This window comes from Tachysurus vachellii, chromosome 18 (genome assembly GCF_030014155.1).
Source record: "Tachysurus vachellii isolate PV-2020 chromosome 18, HZAU_Pvac_v1, whole genome shotgun sequence".
Taxonomy (NCBI): domain Eukaryota; kingdom Metazoa; phylum Chordata; class Actinopteri; order Siluriformes; family Bagridae; genus Tachysurus; species Tachysurus vachellii.
Genome location: NC_083477.1, coordinates 8331567 through 8357624, shown reverse-complemented (window position 1 = coordinate 8357624; position 26058 = coordinate 8331567). Strand labels below are relative to the sequence as shown.

At 36.7% G+C, this 26058-nt stretch overlaps 4 protein-coding genes across 8 annotated transcripts in view; all 4 read right to left on the bottom strand.

The window, feature by feature from the left end:
- hoxb3a (homeobox B3a) overlaps positions 1-18476 on the bottom strand; it is a 34542-nt gene extending 16066 nt beyond the window's left edge. Inside the window, exons 1-2 of one of the 5 annotated variants that reach the window (XM_060891940.1) lie at positions 18370-18476; positions 5296-5501 (exon numbers count right to left, since the gene is read on the bottom strand). The gene's annotated coding sequence lies outside the window, so the exon portion shown is untranslated. Of the gene's footprint in view, positions 1-808; positions 828-5295; positions 5502-12892; positions 13053-18035; positions 18186-18369 lie in introns of those variants that run through there. The other 4 variants (XM_060891939.1, XM_060891938.1, XM_060891947.1 and 1 more) reach the window with 4 other exon arrangements.
- hoxb4a (homeobox B4a) lies at positions 6826-10868 on the bottom strand. Its single transcript, XM_060891949.1, has 2 exons — positions 9337-10868; positions 6826-8488 (listed from the first exon to the last, which is right to left on the bottom strand). Exons 1-2 carry the CDS (start codon positions 9758-9760, stop codon positions 8172-8174), a joined length of 741 nt encoding a protein of 246 aa, XP_060747932.1. The 5' UTR covers positions 9761-10868; the 3' UTR covers positions 6826-8171.
- A 527-nt stretch (positions 18477-19003) lies between the features above and the next one.
- Positions 19004-21500, bottom strand: LOC132861291 (homeobox protein Hox-B5a). Its single transcript, XM_060892743.1, has 2 exons — positions 20722-21500; positions 19004-20108 (listed from the first exon to the last, which is right to left on the bottom strand). Exons 1-2 carry the CDS (start codon positions 21299-21301, stop codon positions 19861-19863), a joined length of 828 nt encoding a protein of 275 aa, XP_060748726.1. The 5' UTR covers positions 21302-21500; the 3' UTR covers positions 19004-19860.
- A 1419-nt stretch (positions 21501-22919) lies between these two features.
- On the bottom strand, positions 22920-25122 carry LOC132860679 (homeobox protein Hox-B6a). Its single transcript, XM_060891952.1, has 2 exons — positions 24469-25122; positions 22920-23673 (listed from the first exon to the last, which is right to left on the bottom strand). The coding sequence occupies exons 1-2, from the start codon at positions 24896-24898 to the stop codon at positions 23417-23419; spliced, it is 687 nt and encodes a 228-aa protein (XP_060747935.1). The 5' UTR covers positions 24899-25122; the 3' UTR covers positions 22920-23416.
- Between the last annotated feature and the right edge of the window lie 936 nt (positions 25123-26058).

Sequence of the window (26058 nt, the reverse complement as noted above, 5' to 3'; positions counted from 1 at the left end):
TATCTACGAGGTGGATCCCGCACTGCCAAATTTAAACACATCTTCCCTTAATTGGTAAGCTCATATGCAATAACTCAAGACCTAGGGCTACTTAACTTTCATATTAACCCTGATCCATTGCCGTATTTCGCCCACAATAATCACCTTAGCATACAGAGAGGTACGGACAAGGCTAGAAGTGCCGTTTGAAAGCAAAAAAGCTAGAGAGCTAAACGTGAATACTTGAATTTTGTTATCACTTCCTCGTTTCACCGCTCGCCCATCATATACCAAGATAGATGATTTATTGCGAAGACGGCCATAAACAACGCAACTCTCTCACAAATACACAATGGCAGCCCCGCTGCCGCTGACACACACCTCACTATAAATCAAGCAAAGTAGCTGGCTGAAAATATGGGAGAGAGAGAGCGAGAGAGAGAGAAAGAGAGAGAGAGAGAGAGAGAGAGAGAGAGAGAAAGAGAGAAAGAGAAAGAGAGAGAGAGAGAGAGAGAGAGAGAGAGCGACATGCAGATGCAGAGAGAGGGTTATACTAACAGTAAGCCTAAGAAGAACAAGAAGACACAAATAAAAATATATACAAAACAGGCTACTTTGAAATTTATTGTGTACAGTGATCTTGTTGTCAGTAAAATTCGACCGATGGAATGGGCTTTGAGACATGCAGGATGAAGTAATGAACAGGATGAGTATTTCTGGATTATATTTACCACAATACCAAAAATCAAATAAATGCAGGGAGATGGGCAATTCTGGAAGAATGGCGGCGGTGGTATTCGCGAGGTTCTCCGATTTATGCTATACTCACAAGCTCCAGACGGTGAGATGATCCCCGTCCAAATTTGTTTTATTGCAGCCTCCGTGAGGGTCTCTGCCTTGGTTTTTTTTCGCTCTGCTATAGGGCTTGTTTTTAAAAGGGCAGTTGAATTTCACGTCAGACACTAGGAGACCATGTCTGCGATATTCCTGAGGAATACATATCTATTCTGCAACCACTGCATTAATTATTTAATGAATCACGTGACCAGGAGGGGGGATGGGGTACCTCGGCTTGCACGCTTGCGGGACCACTATGACCCAACACTCCACAGATATACTCTAAGTTGCTTTTGTTTCTATAATAAAAATATATAGACACATTTCTTATGTTTTAAAGATTAGACGGTAAGTAAATGTGATATACTAAAATATCAGATCCTGTAATTGTAATCGTCTTTCGTCTTCGACTCGTACGTATATCACGATGCATTTGTAGATTGTTCTTACTTTTAGGGTTTTATTTTTTTATATTGTTTTACGATTTGTCATTATAATGTGTGCATTTTTGGTTGTCTTTAAACTTGCAAAAATACAATGTCCTCCTTTTTTTGACAAAATATATCTATAGGGAAAATTTATTCTGCACCTACATTAAAATGATAAAATATATGGAAACTTAGATTTGTCTCCCGAAAAAAGTATTTATGATAACAAGCCCTCTGACAAATGACTGCTGGAATTACAACTGATATCACATTCACAGTTTTCTTCACTACGACCATGCCAGAAAATGTAAGACAGCAATCAAGTATTATGTGATAATCGAAATAGAAACCAGTTTAGAATACAAAACCATGTGTTAATTTGTAATTTGCAAAGAAATATTTAGTATCCAAATTTATCTTAAAGTCTGGCTATAACATTTATGCGAATTAAAGTCAGGTAACATGCATCAAAGAGGCGCATCTTCCAGCGCTAGTAAACAATAGCAGTGATTCTCCTTAGAGCTATACCGAAACAATAGACTTGAGGCTTAGTCATTCGAAGACTCTTGAAGGTCAAACAATGTGCATCGAAAAATCTACCATCATACCACTTACACTTTTCCTTTCACAACAACAGCAGTCAAAACAGCTCGAAGCATGGATAAAAGAAATTCAAAGTGCGGAACATGCGGCATGTTAGAGGGAAAAGTTAGCTCACAGTCTCACAGTCAATTAGCTAATACAATTTGATAATAAATGCAAATCAAACACGATTGTGTCCTGTGTAACTAAAACTGTGGTGCAAAACCGGTTTGAGCGTTTGTTAAAATATTTTAGTAAACAGCTTAAGATGTGCGAATGCAAAAAAAAAGTTTGATAACACGACTGTTAATTAAATATTGTACATCCTGCCTCAATTAATCCAAATAACTAACTTAATACTCAATACACTGGCATCGAAAAGTGTACGATTTTGGGATTGTTTGGTGTTTTTTTAGAACACTGGTTCTTTATATGTAGCTTAGAAAATGTAAAAATCAACACAATCTTTAAAAAGGGAAACGAAATAGATTTTTCTGCAGTAGTTTTGTATAACACGAATGAGGAAATATATCTTGAGTTAATTAGAATCCAAATGACTTGACTATCCAAACAGAAGCAGAAATGATAAAAAATCACTTTAATTTACGACTAGGTACATGCCAATAACCCATATTAAACAAACAAACAAACAAGCAAACAAAAAACAAACAAACAAAACCACCACCTAGAAGAAGAAGCTGATATATATATATATATATATATATATATATATATATATATATATATATATATATATATATATATATATATAGTATCCAAATTCAAATTTATATATATATAGTATCCAAATTTATATATACATAATACATTATGTGCTTCGTGCATATACTTTTTTTTTTTTTTTTTTTAAATTGGGTAATATGTCAATAAAGGTTACTTTTATATAGAACACAATGATTTACGGCGCAGAGCAACCCTTCTTTTATTGTGTACCGTAAATCTGACAACCTCAGTGAAACGCCTTTCTGTGCGCAGCAATCGTAGTTTCAACATTTATTTCAGTTAAACGGGTTAAAATGTTTATTTTATGCAAAAAAAAGTAACGAACCACTTCATTATAAATATAATACAATTTTCCAGTGTAATTCTTAATAATAATAATAATAATAATAATAATAATAATAATAATAATAATAATAATAATAATAATAATAATAATAATTTGCACTCAGGTTTGGTTAGTAGACTATACAATCTTATAATAATTTTATAACTATTAGATATATTAATATCTATGTTTTCAGAGACTTTGGATTAAATGTAAAGGTTCCTCGAAACCCAGAATATTCCTCTTCAGTGAGCACACTCATTACTCTTGGTTGTCTGTGGCCATAATGGTATCTCTATCACAGCAACCACTGAGTTAGTTAAATATTAATATCGAAAGAAGAGCACCCAGTTGGTAAGATAGGAGGTTAAAGGAAAGTAATTGACAATTGAGCTGTAACTATTAAAAAAAACATATTTTCGAAATAGTTTTGTAAGCTATGTTTATAGTGGATGAATGTTACAGTAATATTGCTGCTATCTGGGATTACAAAAGCAGGTAAAAGGATACCCATTTTGCTTTAATTGTTAACAATGGCTATTTGCCTTTCATTATGTGTTCAAACGCACGCACGCACGCACACACACAGACAAACACACACACACGCACGCATACATACACACACACACACAAATGAAATATAGAGAGAGAGAGAGAGAGAGAGAGAGAGAGAGAGAGAGAGAGAGAGTCTGTATAGGACACAAAGCTGGCGCGAGCGGGCTATATATCTCTATGACTACACAGTGCTGACCTCCGCTCTGCGGCTTTTTAGAATAATAATTCAGCAATGCGCGAAGGCTATTTGTTTCGCAATTAGTGGCGTGAGTTAAAGCAGGCACCACACCACCACAACAATGTTACAGGGCCAAGTGGCTGAATTTTCCAACAAATTTTGGAAGGTTTTACGCATGGGAGTATCTACCAATATCAGAAGAACCAAGGTGAGGGGGTATAGTGATAGAACACGAAGAGCCGTACTATTTTTATATATTTTTTAAGGCAAGTTTGATGTCTCTCACACAACAAAATAAATAAACAAAAATACAGAAATGCACATTTTCACTCACGACCTGGGGAAACAGTTGGGAGATGTTGAGAGGAGTGTGCAGAAAAGCATTATATATGGTGAACGTAGTCTAAGGGTTTTTAAACCCGAAACACGAAAGGCACGTAGAAGAAAAGGTCTTGGAAAGGCCGCGACTTCTGTTGTTTTAAGGGCCCCGTTGGTTTACACGACTGTCTGAGGAAAGAGATAGCATATTGCCCTCAGGTTACAGTGCCCCGACCGCGCTGTTATGACAAACTCGCCCCGGGCCTTTGCTGGCCATGGAACACAGAGCGTAGTCCAGCCTGTGCCGGGTCAAGGGTTTCAAAGGGTCAGTCTGTGTCTTCGCAAGAGACCTAATCGGTCAGAAAAACAGTGTCCCCTGTTTGAACCTATAGCAGCCATTCTGCCCAAGAATTGATTTTTTTACCTCATACCGATACGAATTCCTATATTTTTACAATTTGTTTCATTTGACCACACTTCAGTCCGCGTAGGTCCACAGGGGGTGTAAACGCCCTGAGCCAGAACTGCCGACCTTTTTCAAGATACGGTAGCGATTGATTCGCAGGGGTTAAATGACGGTGAGTGTGTTATTAGATGCAGTCGTGCTCATCTAAGCACACAACGACAAGCAAAAGCATTGAAGCAATTTGCTACATGCCGTTTGTTTTAGGCAAATTGTTTCTGCTTTCGAAACATTCTCCTCCGTCCTTTTAATTCTTTTCTGGCCAATAGAGCATTGAACAATCCATTCTAGAAGCCGGCCGTTTTTGCACCTGTGTGCCACCCAAGCGCTTTGAAAGAGCAGAACTGCAACGTAGTGCAAAAAAGCAATATGACTTGCAAAAGAAATAAACAGCCATAAACAAGACCTTATGCCAACAAGCAATGAATAACCAACAAACCAACTTATTTGGAAACAAAGAAAGCAGTATGAAAGCAAATCGAAATGTCCAATATATGCCAATTGTTTACCTCACATGCATATTGAAGTTCTTGAATATCAACCCACACTCTTCCTCCACCCCCAACTTCCACCTCCTCTCTTTTATTTCTTTCAATAAATCTCTTCTTTTTACACTTTTAGAGACAGTGCTATTAAGACAGTTTGTTTTCTCATTAGAGAGGTGTCATGACAAAAACATTTGACCACCAACATTTCCAACATTTAAAACACTAAAACGCAACGTAACCACAAAGTTACAACGTACGCTTGCCACAAGTGACGTTTTTTATGTTTTTTTATCAAAGTCACCAGGAACGACACTGCAACATTTGTGTCGGTGCTATCCGACTGTGAGGACATTGACATATAAGCCAATAAAACTTACAAACAAAACAAAGCTCTTTACCTTAATTACTGACATCTCTTTTCCGGTGAAGATTTCCACTTGTGCAATCACTTCTTCAAGAATCCTGTTCATGGGACATTTTTTGCCCAAAAAAGTTTTCTTGTGGCATGACTTGGTAAATAGGTTGTGGAGAAAGGAGGGGGTGTCTTCAAGTGTCCTCCAACATCTTACTGCCCTCCTAGCAGAAGGTCTGTGCAGTTGTGCTGCTGAATAACAATAGAGAGAGGACTTGTTTAAAGAGAAGCTGTGATTAATGATTTTTTTGCATAATTCTCACATTTTTCTTCTAGCATCTGTCTACAAATAATAGCGATGAACTTTTGAAACCCTTAAAAGAAATCTGCTCACCCTATTCAAAACTCCGTCGTCGAGGCCCTTTCTCTAAAATATGGCAGACTCTCGCACGAGAATAGAATTCCAAGGTGACATTATATTAGATACCACACACGAATATATTTATTTCTAAGCAGGATTTTCTATGGGGAGAAGTGTGAAAAGTGTTCACACACTACTCAGTTTGTGCTAAATTTTATCATTATATTTAGATATAAATCTTAAATTGTAATGTACACTTTATATATGTCGCTCACTTTAGGTGACGTTATTTTTTTATGAGTTTAGACTCTATATACATTTAGTTTAATATACAGTGTTTTTTAGCCAAAGTCAAAAATAATATTAATAACATTATGTTGATACGTAAATAACCTGCACATACTGTGCATGTTGAATATACGTTTGGCTTTTCATTGGATTAACATTGGAGAAGACTGTGGTGTATGGCTTTAGTGATTTAAAGAGAGCATTTTGCAAATAAATGGTGAAAAACAGAGAAATGGCTAAAGCTGGATATGTGGCGAAAAGACATGCTGTCAACATGGAAGTAATAGAAAATTTTCTGGATGGCACGGAATGCTAGCAGGCCAATTTAAGACCACACTTTGTTCAACACAGGCAAACGGAATGCTATTTTCGCCGGCTCTATATTTTCGATACCTCCTATAAGAATAGAAAATGAAAATTAATACTAAGGCTGTGCCATCCTAAAGAAGCCATTTGTCTTCTTGATTATCTATTTGGTTGTCAGCGTTTGAGCTATGGCACTGGCCCGCTCCTTTGCAATAAAAACACAGCCTGTTGTGGCAAAACACCCAGCACCTCTGTGCAAAAATTATGCTCATTAAATCCTTAAAAACGCACGAACGGAATAACACTTTTCAGTGGTCCTGTTCAGCTTCAAGGAGCAGTGGGGTGTGCAACATTAAATTAAAGAGAAAACTGAAGGGACGTGTTTTGTGATTTAGAACTAGATAACAATTCCTAATGTACTAGGATTACTCGGAGAAAGACGATACAAATTAGACAGTAATTTTTAGGACAGAAAACTATCAATTGTTTCACAGACACTGGATGTAATTGACCCACATTCAATGAAAAATGTTTTTGAATTATCAGTTTATATTACGATTAATGAGAATCACCGATTTCATTTAGCACAAACTCCACAAGAGTACAGGACACGAGAAGAAATACAGTGATTATTATCTTTTATTTATTAAATTTCTATAGCTATTTACAAATAACAAATGTGTACAGTGAAAGGCCTAAGAAGGAGGAGACAGAACTGTGAAAGGAAAATACATCATCACCAGGAAGACTGATCTTTGGAATGTCAAAAATATTTTCATACACGATAAAATATCGACACATTTGAAAGAAGAAAGAAAGAAAGAAAGAAAGAAAGAAAGAAAGAAAGAAAGAAAGAAAGAAAAAGAAAAATGACATACGTGCTTATGTTTATTTGACGTAGAATAAAAACAGAAACTTAAAGACGAGGTAATAGGAAAAACGAAAATAGAGTATTTTCATTCATCTATGCAATATACGCATTTCTCTACACAGCCCTGGCGACAAGAATATTTAAATTACATTGCAACGTACAAATAAATGCTAATATTTTTTTGCAGAAAATAGCATTCTGATCAAATGACTTCAAATTTATCACTTCATAAAACTAGACAACAAAAAACGTTAAAAATATCAAATGAGGTAATTCAAATATTTTTAGCAGTGCTCATTTTAAATAGTTTTGCATTGTATTGTTTTGGTTATCTATATGCCCGGTTTGATTCAACTGTTATTACTTTCATCTGAATATGAATAAAATCTAAATCAGATATTTTCCTACACACCTTACCCTGTTCTCAATTTGAAATGCGCTAAATATTTAAACACACAGATGTGACCAGAAAGGTTATCGTATATCCAAATAAGGACATTTAGACCTCACACAATCTTAATCAGCCACACTGGCAAAACAAAATATTAAATGTGAGAGTAACGTTAGAGATAAACCGGAGCTTCATATTAAGAGAGCAATGTTCGGTTACTTTTGTAGGCTACAAGCCAGCAAAGAAAGGGGGTTTAGAAAATGGCTCTTGACAAAACAAGGAGACTCATTTATTAGGCACAATTCTAGACGTCGAGGTAATGGGCAGGCCTACGGTTCATCCTTTGTGCCACAGAGTAAACATGACAAATGGGACTGAGTTTGGCATGATTAAAGATGAAGCAGGGATCCATCTTCACCAAATCTGAAAACTGTCTGCTGCCTTCTGTTGTTATAGAAGGGTCGAGAGACCAGGAACCAAGGGCACAGGATTGAACTGAACTGGGAGTCAGCACAAATGTGGAAGTGTTTGAGTTCGTTTCTTCACACCATTTGTGTTTAAAATATTTTTCACTGTGCACCCTATCATTACCCCACCTCGTATAATATCCATATCGTTTATAAGCGATGAGGTTGAGCATTTCTAGAGCCTCACTGATAAAATTCAGGTCTTAAAATGTGCGTATTACAAATTATCAAAAGCAAACTATAGAGTCTGTGGAGGTCCGCTAGCACGGTTCTGATTACTGCATAAGGGGCCACCATTTAAAGTCGAGTTGCCCGAACTGCTGGAGCGGATCTTCGTGTTGGGCAGCTTATGGTCTTTCTTCCACTTCATACGCCGATTTTGAAACCAGATCTTAATCTGTCGTTCGGAGAGGCAAAGGGTGTGGGCAATTTCCACCCTGCGCCTTCGTGTAAGATAGCGGTTGTAGTGGAACTCTTTCTCCAGCTCAAGAACTTGCTGTCGCGTGTAAGCTGTGCGTGAGCGCTTGGGTTCTCCCCCCGAATAGTTCGGGCTCACTGCAGGAAAACAGAGCGACACGTTAAGAGAAGTCACACAATATTTTACTTAAGACACGCAACTAATTTACATGCATAACATACATAAGTATAAAACGTTTGCACTGGACACTTTTGCAAACTGAATGCGTAATTCTCTCTGAGCTTTATGATATTTACAAATGTAAAATGCAAAAACAATAGCAATGTTTGCACAGAAAAAGAAATATAAAGAAGTAAGCTGTAGCCACAACATATTAAATATCATTTTTCCATGTTGAAAAACGTATGAGAATCCACGTCAACAGTTTGTTTTAACGACAACACTGCATTAGTGTCTTAACATATTTGGAAGTACACTGAGGGGTTATTTGCCCTTATTATAGTACACTTCATTAAAGGTTTGGAAAAACTAAATTACTATAGAATAATAGTACAGGCCTAAACTGGTTTGTTTATTTTGCCATTGGTGTCTTAATAAATGTCAGTATCTTATCTGTCATGAAGTTTTTCCCGAACAATATTGAGGTGACAGAAAAAAATATGCTGTTTTACATCAAGCCACTTAAAATCAAATTACCAAAACATAAACCGTAACTTATGGGTTACTAGAGGAGTCATAAAACCTTCCCGGGATGAAATTAGAACGAGCAGGTCGCACAGACTTTAAAGGTACTTTGAGAAGAAGTGCAATAAAAATTTATGGGGGGTGTAATTATATTGCCCTGCAAACAGCCGATCGTAAATCTTGACCAAGGGCTACTTCACATGGAGACCAATAGATTTAACACCTGACATTAAGAGTTCTAAAGTGTGTGAAATGTTTGCGCACGGCGACGCACAAGCACAAGAAGTTTAGTCGCACTTACCGATATTTACGTGAACTTTTTTCATCCAGGGGTATACCACGGGATCCTTTCGAGAAGTGGCCGAAGGAGTGCTTTGGTTAATGGGGGTCTGACCGCAAGCAGGCGGAGGGCTCGGAGTTACCGAGTCGCAATGACGGCTTGGATCTGGGAGAGGGGTCGAGAGAGCAGCAGAGTTTAGTACGTGACCCCGAGGAGACATGACCACAGCGGGCTGCCCTGGACCCTGGCACGACGAGTAGGGTGGATCGCCGCAGCCCGACCGCTGATGGTAGATCGACTCGTGCTGGAACGATGGCTCTTGCCTTTGGGTGCTATAGTAGTCCGGAGAGTGACTGGGTAGGTAGTCGCTTTGGGAGTACTCCTCGCACGGTGGAAACTTGGGGTCCACATAGTTGGAGTTGATCAAATAGGAACTCATGGCCATTAATTTCTTTGAATTGCACACAAAATATACTAAAATTTATATCTATCCCTTTACTCGTTTTCCTGTTTCGTAAAACCCTCCTACTTTCTGTCAAGTGAACAAAGTTAAGGATCCACGTGACAGCAGTAGCCAATGGCGTGCATCCTTCCAATTCCCGGATTAGGAAGCGAGAAAAAGCAGTTTAGATTGTGTTCAATATCGACGCACAGTTTGGGACAGTATAAATACGTTTCATATTTTAATGCCTTGGTTTTAGATTAACAAAACACGCATTAGCGTAAGCTGCCATGCCGAAAAAGCCACCCTGGACTTAAGCACAGACCGCCGAGACTAAACGACTCCCTCTCTCTTTCGTCTTGAGTACCTCAATTTAATGAAAACGTACATACTCCTCTCAAAAATGTGGTTCAGATGTTCCGAACTTGAATACCCTCGCAATACTCATGAAAAGCGAAACCAACTGAAAGGACAAACCGCTCCCTCTGACGAACCTCTTAAATGCACTTGCTAATAATGGTGATAGAATGGAGGTGGCGTGATCTGCGTGTCAGAGATAAATCTGGGCTTGTTTAGGATCGATAGAAAATTCATCAACTAATTCAGGTTACAAAGCCTCCTAAATCAAAACTAAGGTTTTTTGCATTTAAGCACAATCTGCAGTCACTCCCCATACAAGGAGCGTGTGTATTCTGCATTTTGATTTACGCCCCAAGCATAATTGACCATTAACCGTTAAAATTGCTTGTACATTGCCGTTGCCTCGATCCTAGAAACATGCTGACTTGATCATCACTTGTATTTAACTCTACAAAACTGTTAGTTGTTTCAGTTTGTTCTTTAAAGCTATGTACAACAAAAGCTAAAATGTTAATTGTAGATATACATGTTTTTTATTATAAAAAACTGAGCTCTATATTATATCTGCATTTTCCATTGATGTTGCATTGCGGTCTGTATATCAACTACATACTCCCCTAGATACGAATTTGTGACTGTGTGTCTGTTCACACAAATCCGGATCTACAGGGTATATATAGATGACAGGTGTCCTCTTGACAGATATCGAATGGAGTTATTCACCTTGACAGCTCATCCTCCATGTCAAGGTATTACACCTGAAAGAATCTGCCTTTATTGTAACATTAATGTACTAAAGAAGTGGATTGGCAATTTCTTTTCCCATTGCTAAAAAAATAAACAAGTCTTTTACGCCACTGATACAGTTAATAAAAACTCTCTGATTCTCTCTCAAAGTCTCTGATGATTTATACATACTAAAAAATAAATACAGGGACATCACTGCAAATTAGCAGTGTATGTGTGCGCGTATATATATATATAAATCTCGTTTCTCTCTCTCTCTCTCTCTCTCTCTCTCTCTCTCTCTCTCTCTCTCTATATCTATATATATATATATATATATATATATATATATATATATATATATATATATATATATATATATATATATTATATATATATATATATATATATATATATATATATATATATATATATATATATATATATATATAGTAACACAACCTAGCTGTACTATGATTGTGAAAAGCAATCGTAACATAACTGAAAATTTTAAAGAAAGCGTTTCAATTGTAGGCCAGCAGCACTGTTAATCCACTGTTAATTAAAAGTGAATAATTTCAAACCAAGCAAACAGTATATTTCGCTATGAAAAGGTAAATGTCTGTCTTATCAAAACATTCATATGCCACGCCACGCCACGCCACGCCACCCACCCACACACACACACACACACTCACATACACAAACCAAAAAATGTGAATTATATATATATATATATATACATATACACACACACACACACACACACATATATATATTCACATTTTTTGGTTTGTGTATGTAATATAATATATAATATACATATACACACACACACACACACACACACATATATATATATATATATATATATATATATATATATATATATATATATATATATATATATATATATATATATATATGGGGGAGGTACGGTGCCGAAGTACAGTACATAGCGGAATAAATGACAGTTTTAGAAATTTGCTAGATATAAATTATATATATGCCTAGATACATTTCGCCTATATATAACCAAATGTATAACTTAACCTAATCAAATTTCGTTCTTAATAACATTTAATTTTTTTTTACAATAATTGTGTTACAGATATTCAGCGATATTTTATTACAATTATTACACCAATTATGACACTTTGTTTGTCAGCAAAGTTGCATCACACGCTATGTTCTAAATTATCGCGCTTGTGTGATTCAACGTTGCCGTAAAAGAGACAAATAAATGAACTATATTTTATTTGGGAAATTTCTTAAGATTTAGTAAAAATCTTTAAAAATCGAAATATTCGTTAATTTATTAAAACAAATGGTGAAAGTTTGTCTCGTTGCAATTGTATGTTTGTAAAAGAAAATGTACCTATATATATGTTTATCTACAGCATTTTTGGGATATTTATGGTTGGCCATTAAAAAAGCCTACTTCTCTTGGACAGTTCTTTTCCTATAATTTGATTCTAATCATTTTATTTTCAGTTTATTTTTATTGTACTTTTAAAATGGTGATGCCAACCTCTGGGCTATTATTAGCTACTAATATTTGATCTGTGTGAATATAATGAGGATATTTTTGCTGTACGAAAGCACCAATTTTTGGCCATATTTAAAAAAAATACTATATTACTGACTTTAAGATACCCATATAAGAAAGAAAAGGAGAAAGTTCGTCCTTTATGTCCACTTCAACCCTTTCACCTCCCGAAGTCCCCGACCTCGCCTTCACCCCATCTCTCTCTAAAAGGCATTGGGACCTCGAGCCATCTGCCTCATTACAGGGTTAATGCGTACACCCACGGGCGTTCGAAACACAAGATCAGTGACTTCAGCCAAGGTATAAATATTCACAATATAAACCCACACACTTAACCACGCGACTTTGCAGAACTCGAAATCAAAGTCATAACTCCGTTATGAAGGGGGGGGGGGGGTCACGCTCACCACACTGGACTAAAGCACGTGGTCCTCTCAGGCAAAACACCTGCAGAAGAGAGCACGGCGATATGTAAATGCTTGCCCAAATACTTTACTTACTTTTTTGCCTTTGCGCGTCGTTTCTCGTTTCTCTGAGTTCGCTCTCCATAATATAGTCCTGACGCCTTCTTCATATGCCGGACACAAACGGGATGGGACCCCGTCGCTATTCCGAAGCCTTTCTTTCTGTCACGACCGTACCGCGAGCCCCACCGCCACCCCCGCCCTTCTTTCCTTTTTTTTCTAACGCCACAGGTTTAGCCCGTGACCTCGCCGTGATACCTTCGTGCAACACCCACTCATTTCCGCGATCCGATCAAGAAAATCTAAACAACACAATACCTTAACCACAAAAAAGACAAATAAAACGATCTATTAATTTCTTACACAAAACTATATCTTTTCCTGGTGTCTCTTTAACATTTCTTGGCGAGAAGAGGGGGGTTTCCCCGCACAATGCAGCCTGCTGCCTCCCAGAAGTGCTAAAAATAAAATGCATGTTCGACTTGCTCCGTCGTGAGTATTAGACTACAATATCATTGGACGCTTTAAGGCATTTTGTTGTGGACTCTCAGGTTTTCGTATTAATCTCGCACTTTGGCAGTCTTTGTTAAACAGCGAGGCGTGTCACAAGTCCCAGTACATTTTAATATTTGTTAGACGCGCTGACCTGCGGTTCACCCCTTCTCTGGGTCTCTCCCACTCGCTAGTTCTATAGTAATGCATGCACAGTTTGCGTGCTCATACTGAATTGTGCTCAGGTCAGAACTTTGAAGAAAAATGACTTGGGTGGGTGTTGGGGGTCTCATTCTGAACGCCTTTTGAAATTTACAAATTAGCTCGACCGCAGAACCATTTTATTTACATTTTCTAAAAACCAAAGAAAGTCCCAGTCTGAAAACAAAGCAGTCTGGATTGTGCATTAAAACACATATTAAGAACATTGTACATCCTAAAGCATTAGGCAGTAACGAAATAAGATATTTTACTCATAACACATAAGTAAACCATATGTAGTAATTAGAAATAGAATATTTTAAAATAGTGGGTCGACTAACCTTGTAAACATTAAAGATTTCAGCCCAGATAAAGCAAAAGCTCTGAGAATGCCAAAAAAGATCGTAAATCGTTTTAAAAGAAGGCATAAACTAAGAAAAATCACAATGCGCGCTACATCTCTGCCAGGCAACGGCAAATGCTACGGTGGAATGGAAATTAATTCGATGAACTCTGCGTGAACTCTAAATGAGACGCCTATTCTAATAAAATTATTCACCATTTATGCACTGTATTTTTCAAAATACTAAACCGATTACAAATGTAATCCTTGGCTAGTTTAGTTTGTCCGAAGATTTATATGAATAACGGCATTATGTATTTAATAAATTAGGCATTTTCTTTGTGCAGATTTTATTTTGTCCGTCAATACATGAAAATAGCTCAGTTGTTTACTAAATGCCGTAAATGTTGTTTAGTATACATAAACACAGCACTCTCTAATACTCTACTGTATTTTATAATTTAGCTAAACTACTATAAATATTAAAATATTCGGCTGATTCAAAGGTGTCGTGTTTCAGTTTGAAATCGATGCTTTCATTCAAATTTGTAACTGTGCTGGAATTATATTTTTTATCTTGATTTGATTCCAGATTAATACACAATATTATATTATAATATAATGTAATGTTTCTCCACTTGTTTAAGTCTATTCACTTATAATTCTTTAAATATGTGCAAATGACGACTGTTAAGAAACGTCTACGAAGTGGCCCTCTACAACTGTGTAAGACATATAGTTCCAAAGTAGTTAAAGTAGTTAAATTAGCATATTGTAATCGTAATCAAACCTACTCATACTCAAATAATTTTATTTCTCATCATCGTCGTCGTCGTCGACGTCGTCGTCGTATTCAGCAGAATAATAATAATAATAATAATAATAATAATAATAATAATAATAATAATAATAATAATAATAATAATAATAATAATAGTAGTAGTAGTAGTAGTAGTAGTAGTAGTAGTATTCCCATCAAATTGGGCTTCTTTATTTTGTTTTGTCCCTTCTCACCTATGGCACTCTAATTGTAATTTTTCCCATTTTTGCACATGAAACAAAGCTTTAGCCCCTTTGACAGAACCACAGTTATTTTCCACCATTTCCTCCCTTTCTCTCACTTTGCCATTGACATTTAGCAATTGGTCTAGCAGTCGGCAACCCACAGTCGAATCTCACACCACATAAACTTTTGACCCCTAAACTTTTTGACCCCGCTTGGTCTCTCGCCTTTCTAAAACCACTGGATTCAGATTCAATTGCTCTGAGTAATTACAAATATTTTTTAAAAAATTGGATCACGTATATATAAATGAATTTTGTTTGGTGTACTTCCTGTTGTTCAACAAAGAGGTTCATTAACCATAAATACTTAAATTAAAAAATGTAGCCTCTATTTAAAAAACAAACAAAAAAACTGGAACACTCTACTGAAATTGTTCATTTCTATTAATAAATATCCCAGACGCCAAAGTTGAGACAAAATATAGAAATGAATTTTGTTTAAAAATTATATAGGACGAGATGTTAAGTCGACTGCAGAAGCCGGAGCCTTCCACTATTGTGAAGTTGGCCTAAAGCGGGCTCTGCTGGCGACTTTAGAGCGTTGCATTAAATAAATTCCCTAGAATCTATACAACAGATATGTGCACTATTTTCTTCAAATGTATTAAAAATATTTTGCAATATATTTCACATGTTTTAAGACTATTTCATTCATAATTTTTGCAGAGTTTTCGTTCATGTACTGTAGGAAACAGCTGGGTCTCTTTTAAGATTTTTTTGTCACAATATAATTTTTTCAACACCTTATCATAAAAATGATGCACTGAAGGAGTAAAAACTAAAATAAATTAAAAAAAAATTCCAGACAACTTTTCATCTTTTTTTGAGTGTAAACATAGTGTAATTGCGTGTGATGGACTAGCATTGTTTTACGCTTGTGTCCTACCAGTACTTCTTGTCTGGTGACCTCTGGATGATCCCGTCTCATGAATTATGGATGAGAAATGCTTCTTGATTGTCTCTGTCCATATCCAAAACAGATTAGGAATGTAAAATTGCAATTTAAATGTTCAATTTTTTTAGGTTGGTGCCATCAGCAACATCAAAACCAACACAAGCGCACAAGATCCGGCAAGAATAAGATTCAATTATATTACTGGACCTATGTCCCAGCAAATTATATAAAATACCTCGTGAAATGTTTAAAGCTGTGTGTGTGTGTTGTTTGTTTGTTTGTTTGTTCAGAATTATGAATACATAATTACTGCGTTCAAACAACGCCGACTGATGAAACTGTTCTATTTGTACTTTAAGGAAAAAAATGATTTTTGTGTTGTTTCTGTACTCAACCAAAAATTAAATATGACATGTTCTCCCTAAAAGACTATTGTTTAATTACAATAAACTTGTATCAAATGAGAAAACAGTTAAGCCTGCTTTTCGCAGCTTCGTATTAGAAAAATTGTTAATTGCATGAATTTATTTAAAATAATGCTTAAATTAGCTACATTTAATGAGCAAGGACAGCACTTTACATAGTATATAGTCTTCTATATCTTTAACTAAAAGGACATTAAATTAAAGAGAAACTCTCCACTTAGGCTTTCTCTTTATGATCTTATTGGACATTCTTTGTCATACACGTGCAACGTACTAAAAACCTGAATAGGTAAAACATGATGAAGTATAGTAAATGTAGTTTTATTGGGTTCTGTCACTGTTTGATATATGTAAAATAGTCAAATATTTAAAAAAAACGATGAATAGTATTTTTTATTTATTTAATATTGGACTTTTTTTGTTTCATCAACAAAATGTGCATATTTTTGGATATCTTAAACAAAGCAATAGTGCAATACAGAAAACATTTTCCATTTCGTCTGTGAATTCACAGGCTTTTTTTATTACTTGTCCGCTTTTAGCACGTAACCACATCTATGTATTGTCTTTGATGATGAATAAAATTGCCTTAAATGTAGTTTAATAATGGGAGTCGAAAGATTGAAGCTGAACTTGTGAATAGTTATCGTATACACTTAACAGAATTATGAAAAAACACGCTGCATTTTCAAATGTACTTGTTGTTTGTTTGCTGCTTGCTTGTTCTATTATTTATTAATATTCCTATAGAGACCAGTAAACTTAGTTCTTTAGTTCTTTAAACCATCTGTATGCATAGTAACATATATAGAATTTATATTCCTCCCTTGAAGGTCCGCTGCCAGTGCAAGTGTTTTATTCACACATTTCCTTTTTTAAAAAAATGCATGGGCGGGGAAGAAACAAAGATTTACTTGTAGAATTGGGGGAGGTATATTGTAATGTTGCTTGTGTGTATGCGTGTGTGTGTGTGTGTGTGTGTGTGTGTGTGTGTGTATGCGTGTGTGCGTGTGTGCGTGTGTGCGCGTCGTGTGTGTGCGTTGTGTGTGTGTGTGTGTGTGTGTGTGTGTGTGTGTGTGTGTGTGTGTGTGTTTGAGAGAGAGAGAGAGAGAGAGAGAGAGAGAGAGAGAGAGAGAGAGTGCATGTACATTCTTTATATTTTGAACCTTATTTGGGAAGTGCTGTAGAATATGAAACCATGCCATTTAAGTTATTATTAATTAAAATTAATTAAAGCACGAAACAAGAAAGAAGGGCATATATTGCATTTTTTTTTTCAAATGTTGAAAATCAATACCAAATTTTTTTATACTATATTCACAATAAAATCTAGTGTAGTGATCTGTGATAACTAAAAGTGGCATTATAACTAATAACACGTGAGCACGATGAGCACGTCATACAACCATAAGCAATGGTCATGGTTTGGCAATGTTTTAAATGTCAGTGTGAATATTTTTCATTTCGGTATTGCAAAACATACAGGCGATCCCACATGACACCAAAAAGTTCGATTATTTTAGAAACCTAGAAAATTCGTATAATTTTTTGCTTAGTCAGTAGATTAAATTCTATCTGGACAACGATACAATGCTTTTCATACAAGCAATAAAGGCTACTCCTACTACTTTTAAATTGATATGAGTTCCAAAAACGCACTTTTCCTCAGTATCAAGGAGTGAAAGCATTACATTCGGTTTTCTAATCTGTTATTCCCTTTCCTAAAGTCATCTACCAATCTAGGGTTAAATGACTTACTTGGAGTTTCCACAGTCCACTAGCCTCATATCCGCCTCCAAATGAGTAGAACTGGCGAGACAGCGTATGGACCATGCACGGGCAGAGCAGTGGCATACGTTATTTTCCTACTGACCCTTTAGAATCCATTCCTAGCAGTTAAACCGTCACTTGCTTTCTAGAATGTGAAATATATAGTACATTGTCAACTCCCCAAAACCATAAAACTAACTTTATGGACCCCACGTGACTTTTGAGAGCCAGTAAGGGGTATCTGTCTGTGGCCTGTGCGATTTTTACGATCTAACTTCAAGATAAAACGCTCATCCATTTGACATGTAAATGTCATACTCACTTTTGGTATAGTTTGCTCATTGGCAAAAACCTGAATCCCAAAAGGCAGCCGGCCAGGCGATATGAGGCAGCTGGTCACTTTTAGGACAATCTACTCGGCTCTCAAAAGTCGTCTTAGACGTAGCAAAACGGTTTGGCTGTGGTAAGTTTACAAGTTCGCTGCTTGTTTACTGAGAGGCAGGGCTACTGTGTAATGGCGGATTGCATATCACGAATAAAAAATAAATTTTAACTGTCAGAAAGATAAGTGTGACATTACACACGTGATATGAAAGAACATCTATATAACTGTGCTAGGATTTGGTTTTAACTTTGTCTTTGGTTTAACGTAAACTTTGTGTTTCTCCTTCACTTCAAAGTTTTATGTTAATAGGTAGCTTTTTTGGTGTGGCGAGTGTCAGTTTAAAGTTGTAATAGGTCTTGTGTTCTACTGGAATTTAGCATTCTGTTTGTCTGAGCTTGGAGCTTATTAACGAGTTTTTTGTTCTGTTTTGTTTTTTTGTTTGTTTGTTTGTTTTTTTACAATTGAAACTATTCAAAAAAGCTTCCCATGAATTATATTGTAAAAGGAAAACGTTAGAGACTCAGCTTAGATAATGGTGAATGAGAAACATATGCAATGGTTTCTCTCCATATGATGGGTCTGAATAATATGAGAACTTTATTTTTTACTCCAAGATAAGCTACAAACAAATACAAAAAGCTAATTGGCAAAATTCGTACAGGCAGTTCGACATGGCTTTTTTTCCCACACACATTTGCCATTCACTCTGCCTACTACAAATAGCCAAATGATCACAATAAAAGTGTTCAATATGTACATCATTTTAGGAACATGAACATGATCCAGGAATATACAATTACATAATTTGAATATTATACACACGTAGGACGGATACAGGACTCTAGGACTATTTACAAATTTCCATTTTTTTAAAAAATAATTGAAGAATTTGAGCACATGACAAAAGTCTAATGAGTTTATCTAGACAATGACTTCAAACATATATGACCATGGAACACAGAAGCCTTACTTCTGCTAAAATGAATGCAGTCACTACTAGAGCTAGCTAACTAGAGCATCACTTCATATTTGGGCAGAAGCATCGCTGTAAACTCAATGGCATACAAGTTACAGGTAGTAAATAAGTTATAACATTTAGTTAACATGCTATCTCTCAAAGCATTATACATAGCACTTGACAAACAATATTCATAGCAAGAACAACGAGCGGCATTTTTTTTTCTTATTTTTTAGTTCATTTTCTCACCGGAAATAATAAACAAATTATTCAACGTACAGCATGTGAACACGATATTTTTTTTTTATTTTAGCAGTACCACAGTAAAATTTTAAGTTGACTTAAATACCCCCAAAACATGCCGAAAGGTGCCGCTTTTACAGTACTCAGTAATAGTCTATTGAAATTTTCCTCATCTATACTCCCCTCGCGATTTCATTGCAGCACTTACAGCATTATTTGCGTTAGCACTATGGCTGGAAAGCGCTACCTGCGGTAGCCAAACTCATGCTCTTCAATTTATTGTCCTTTTTCCATTTCATCCGCCGGTTTTGGAACCAGATCTTAATTTGCCGTTCTGAGAGGCATAGAGCGTGGGCTATCTCTATCCTTCTCCTCCGGGTGAGATACCTATTAAAATGGAACTCTTTTTCCAGCTCTAGCGTCTGATAACGGGTATAGGCAGTTCGGGCCCTTTTTCCATCTGGTCCAGTCATATCTGCATGGCAAGATTGGAAAGAAAAACATTAGCGAGTGTGGCGCAATACAGCATTAGAACAGCAGATCGCCAAAAGTGTTTTGCAATTTGGAAATTTACATGCAAATGCTCTGACGGACTCACGATTTATGACTGAATGAGTACTCCAATCGCCAAATGGTACAGTGCACATATGTGCGTAAACAACACTGATCTTAATGTTTTACAAAAATCAACGTTTAGTAAAATATATAATATATTCGGCTTCTAAGGAAGCGTAATCTTTATATTTCCAACAGACGTTTCCCACCAGTTTTGTAACTTTTTTGTTGGTTGGTTTTCCCCACCAAATTAATCACGTTCCCTTGCGCCATAAAACAAAACTTTTTAAAGAAACAACAACTTCTAAGCATTTATGACTTGCTGTCCTCTCTTCCACCTCTTTCCCTTTCTCTGCTACAGCTTGCGAGGCTCCACACTTGAAAGATTTATGACACTTTCGCGAAAATAAGTAAAGATTAATTCCGCCCCCACTGTTAAAATGCAAAAAACTTCTAAGGACAAATTAGACTACACTCACTCACCCACTCACTCACGCAAACAGTAAATAAGCGTAAATATAATACGCAAGTACCATGGCTAATATGTAGTTTCCGCATCCAAGGGAATATTTGTGGCGCTTGGCCATCGGTAGTCGCCGAGCTGGTGGAGGTTGCCGTGGTCTCTTGCTTCTGCAGCGTCCGCGGAGCTTGGTTGGCCGCTCTGTGGGAGCCTTCTTCGGTTTCAGATGAAGCACTGGCCTCGTCGATTTCTGTAAAATGTGTACTGTTGGTGAGATTACTACTCGCAGCGGAAGAGCTTTGGTCTGAAGGGGGTGAAGAGCCTTTGGGTCCTAGGCTCTCGCTGTTAGTGCAGGGCAGCGACTCCGGGGATGCGAGCGAGCAGCTTGACGGCTGCCGGAATCGCGTCTCAGGGGCTGGAGATTGGAAGCCCCGGGAATTGTCCCCAACCGCCCCAAAGTGGCCAGTGCTGGCTGAACGGTTGACGGTTAGGTCCATCCCATTGTAGTTGTAGCCGTAAGAGCCCGAATGCATGGTGCCTGAGTCCCTGTACGAGGCGTTCATAGCGTTGCTGCTAGTTCCATAATTTAGTAACTGATAGTCAGGGCCATTTGGGTAGCGCCCTGAGAACGAGTTTACAAAGTAAGAGCTCATTTAGGTTGTTTTAGCGAGCTTGATTTGTAGATCTTGGTCGTTATAACGCTGTGCTTCACGATTTATGATGTATTAATGAATTATAGCAATGCACTGTACTTTGCTATGTATGCGGCCAAATATGGGGGTGGGGGTGCGTTTGGGAATCACGTGCTTTTGTTGACCAGTCGTAAATTCTCACTGATGACTTCAAGAGGTAATTCATGCTCTATGGTTACAAATGATGACGAGACGGGGAGTTGTAGCCTCGAGCGTTCGTGTGCCTCCCATTGCAAGGATATGCTGCATGTGAGCAGACAGCGTCACCTACTGGATATGTAATTTACAACACAGTGAACTCTTTTCTGGGCTATGCACCTATTTTTTATTCTTTTATTCTTTTCAGTGAGAACGAAACTTCTCTTGTACTCACAAGAATGATTAGTACTAAAATGTTGCTAAATCTTAATGCAATTACTTAAAAACAAACAAAAAATGTGCATAAATAAATATGATGATTATTATTATTATTAATTATAATAAATAATAATAATAATTATAATAATAATAATACTAATTATTATTATTATTATTAACAATAATAATAATAATAATAATAAATTGTACTTCTATGTACGTGGGTATGCATGTACATAGATTTTGATTCGCTAATTTGGTATTTTGGTGGAATTTTAGGTTCTTTAGAAAATGGAAGAGTAAGTTCTCAGTAAGCCATTAGGAATGTAGGTTTGTGATAGATGACCTGAACTGATATATGGTTTGTTGACACAAAGGCACAAGTTATTTCATGTATGTGCATCATGATGTGCAGTTCACCATTGTCAAGCTACATGTAATACCGGAAAACTGTGGTAAAAATAGGCTATTCTTGGTTATCTTTACTGAAGCTTTAGCTTTTAATCTTGAACAATAATAATTTAATAAGGTCTAGAATAAGATGTCAAAGATATTTGAAGATATTTGAAGATATTTGAAACAGATATTTTGAAGAGAAGAATATATGTAATACGTAATAAAATATGTAACGTGTAAGAAATATCTTTGTTGCTTATTTTATTTTTTGCCTATAATCGGTCTGGACTTGATGCGCTTTACAAATTACATTGTCTCGCGGTAGAAGATTATTCTGGCTACCGAGAAGGTCAGTCTACTAAACGTTTGACCCTCTCTGGGTGAGTGAACGTTTCGGACAGGTCAGTTTTCTCCTTCGGCCATCAGTTAAAAATCACCGAACCCTTTCCTTTCACTTTGTTTAGGGTTTTCTTTTTGAAAAGAACTCTTGGGTTGCATAACTTTCAGTGTGGTAAAGGGAAACTGGGTTTTTGGATTGACAGGATATTTAAGTGTACCTGTTCCCTATCGCTGTTGAAGCCTAAGCAAACCACATTTCAATATTTCCTTCCTAACTAGCGTCCAATTTAACGTTTTCTAGACACACAGGTATTTTCTGACGATGAAATAAGCGCCTCCTTGTTGTGCTCTCCAATATTGCCAGGATTATTTGTCACCGTAACAAACACAGTGGCACACTGATTCATTTTATAGAAATCATAGTTCATATGCTCTGAGGCTCAAAAATAATTGTTTTTACTTCTAAAACAATTGTCAACAAACAGGGTCAGGGAGAATGTTTTCTCGCTTTATTTAGTAGTTTCTTCTGACAAATTGTACAATAATTGGAATCCACATATGACAAGACTATAAGACTATAAACTTGAACCCTCCTTGCTGGTTTAAAAAAAAGAAAGTTTTAGACCTATCTTTTTCAGTCAGTAAACACCTCAGACATATAATCACCCCAACTAAAATAATAATTTCGTACAATGAGATTTTATTTTATTTTTTAACAGCTTAAATATGAGTACGAATATAACATTTAAAATATATGAGTTAAACATATCCGTTTTAGATGAAATAACAAATCCTATGTCATAATTTGTACATAAAAAGACATTAATTAGTGACATAACATAAGAGATTAAAAAAAAATACATATGTGTAAGTGGAATGCTACAACGAATTTACCAATACAACTTCACCGAAGCAAATTTATGTACATGGAGAGTTTTTCCTTTTAATGATTTATTGAGGTGTCTGCTGCTCAATTCCATAATTTTAATCTGTCCTCTTCTCGTCTTGCTCCTCGTCATTGGTTTGTGATGCGTTGATTAATTTGTTCTCCTTTTTCCACTTCATCCGTCGGTTTTGGAACCAAATCTTGATCTGGCGTTCCGTCAGGCATAGAGCGTGCGCAATCTCAATACGGCGCCTGCGGGTAAGATACCTGTTAAAATGAAATTCTTTCTCCAACTCCAGGGTCTGGTAACGGGTGTATGTCTGACGACCCCTCCGACCAGGGTTACTGAAGGTCCCTGTCCATGAAATGGAAAGAGGAAGGGGGAGTGATCGTAGCACATTAACGCCAAAAGCGTGCATTTTATAATGATTATAATGACAAATGTGAACTAGAAACACAGCTTGAGGACAGGAACATGACTTGCAAATTTTATGCCTCAAGACAATTGTTAAGAGTTCCCAAATCTATCCACTGCTTTACTTCTAACACTGCGTATTAGCAGATATTCTTGACTTCATGTAAGAAAACTAATAACTAAAATTCTATTTTTTTTAAAGGGCAGCAAATAAAAAACGAGACTATTGTATCTCTTTAAGAGTTACTCTGCACGATTCAAGTCAAGGGATTTTGCCACGTTTCTTTGCAAATGCTTGCATTTAAAATCAGTTGTAATTCACCACTACAGGTATATTGTTGTGACAGTAATTTTCTTATTAATTTCCTATATTTGGAGTTATGCTTGCATAAAAAGGAATTTCTATTTATAGTTTTCTGAATTTTACGGTAAAGCAGCGAGCCCATCAAATTGTCACTGCAAGACATTTTAACCTAAAGACAGGCTGCTAATGTAAAATTATACACAAACTATAATATTGTGTAACAGTTTTATGATATTAATATATCATGTCTTCTGTACGATTTCAGTCTTACACTGTAGACACGAATATATGCTGGAGTGAGGAGACTGTGTTTACACTGTATGTGCTTCCGGATTTGCACAGTGGGTCGAGAGGCGTTCATTTGCTTTGTAGTCTATAATATCGGTGGCAAATAATGAAAAACAAAAGGAAACATGGCAACATGTACGTACCACTGCACGAGTTCATTCTTTGCATCCATGGGTACACTGGCACCGGCGGCTTCTGATCGTCGACCTCGGTGTAAATACTTTTCCCAGACGAATCTGTGCAGTCTGTTTTCCGGTGCTCCTGACTGTGAACAAGAGAATGTTCTTCTATGCTAGAGAGGGCACAGGCGTTGTCTTTTTCCCTGCAATAGCTTGCTGTGGCGTAATCGCAGGAACCGATGGTGGTCGCCCTGCCGTAGGCACCGTTTGTCTGCTGGTAAAAGGAAGAGTGGTATGCCTTCTCCGGGACACTGCTAGCTCCATAAGCAGCACCGGGATAGTGTCGTAAAGGGTCTGTATATCCGGAGGAGTATAAGGGTATCTGTCCCAAGAATGACTCCTGTCCTCCGGGCAGAGTCACTGGGAAAGTGGAGTTTACAAAATAGGAACTCATTGGGAGGGCACGGTTCTTTTCCTTGGTTTATGATTTGTTGTGTTTTATAGTCCAAGCGGTTTAGCTATTAGTAGTTTATCGGAGATTGGGTTTTAGGCGAGGGGGGGTTTGCTGGGTGGCTATGTGCCAGTGCGGGACAGAGGAATACCATACCATCTGACCAGCCACTGACCAATCACAGGCGACCGTGCCTGCAAATTAGCACTCATTTTTAAGGGGGGCGGCGGGGGACGGGGGGGGGACGGACGTGTTGTAGTGGGGACAGCATTTTCCCATCCTTTCTCTCTTCCTTTTCTTTCATTGACATTGCTTAAAACGAATAACGGGGTTTTAAACACTAATTTGAATACGTTGACATATTACACACCTCTGTTTTGACTGAGGTGTATATACTGACGTACGCGTAGGAAATAGGAGGTGCCAACAAATAATCCAAGCAGAGGCTTTTCAATAAATTATATTTTCTCCATTACGTTGAGTGATTGTGCGATTTAATGTTTTCAACAGAATTTTATATTGATTTGTCGTGGTATTTTCAGAGATGCGATGTTACTCGCCTATTTTAAAAAATAATAGAAAATAGACATTCAGGCATTATAATATCCATTACTTCAAAATCATTTGCAAATGATAAAAAAATAACACAAAAAGTTATATAAAATCAGCGAGCATATAATAAATATGCATTATATTCTCGAAATCCGAAATATTTGCAACAGGCTGTGGATTTGGATTTATATATTTATATTTGAATGGACTTACTGCAGCCCAGAATATAGCTTGTGCAAATGTTGCCCAATTTGCGATTGTTGTACTGTGTTGTTTTTCATGCGCTCTATTTCCTATTTTTCGACGTTATATGTGCTGTGATATCTGTCTATTATTTTAGTTGGGGCGCATCTGTCTGTTTTAAAAATGGCACCCCAATTCATATTTAAATAAAGTTTTTCCTGTTGAAAAACAAAACTTAAGGCTTGGAATCTTTAGAAAATAAGTCCGTTTTTTTCTAATTATTTCTGTTGTTCACCACACTGCTTTTCCACCCGAGCGTGCGTGTGTTTGTCATTAACCAAGAGTACAGTTATACTGACTGGACTCCTGTCGTTATACAACCACTGAACCATTTGGGGCCCAAAAAGTGGATATTTTTAAAAGTGGCT

What these genes read in the sequence shown, in the direction of transcription:
- hoxb4a (XM_060891949.1), bottom strand. Translation starts at nt 9,760, where the DNA reads ATGGCCATGAGTTCCTATTTGATCAACTCCAACTATGTGGACCCCAAG. An exon ending in AAAAGTTCACGTAAATATCG is followed by an intron (nt 8,489 to 9,336) that starts GTAAGTGCGACT and finishes GTTTTCCTGCAG; the next exon opens with TGAGCCCGAACTATTCGGGG.
- LOC132861291 (XM_060892743.1), bottom strand. Translation starts at nt 21,301, where the DNA reads ATGAGCTCTTACTTTGTAAACTCGTTCTCAGGGCGCTACCCAAATGGC. An exon ending in GAAACTACATATTAGCCATG is followed by an intron (nt 20,109 to 20,721) that starts GTACTTGCGTAT and finishes CTTGCCATGCAG; the next exon opens with ATATGACTGGACCAGATGGA.
- LOC132860679 (XM_060891952.1), bottom strand. Translation starts at nt 24,898, where the DNA reads ATGAGTTCCTATTTTGTAAACTCCACTTTCCCAGTGACTCTGCCCGGA. An exon ending in AAGAATGAACTCGTGCAGTG is followed by an intron (nt 23,674 to 24,468) that starts GTACGTACATGT and finishes TTTCATGGACAG; the next exon opens with GGACCTTCAGTAACCCTGGT.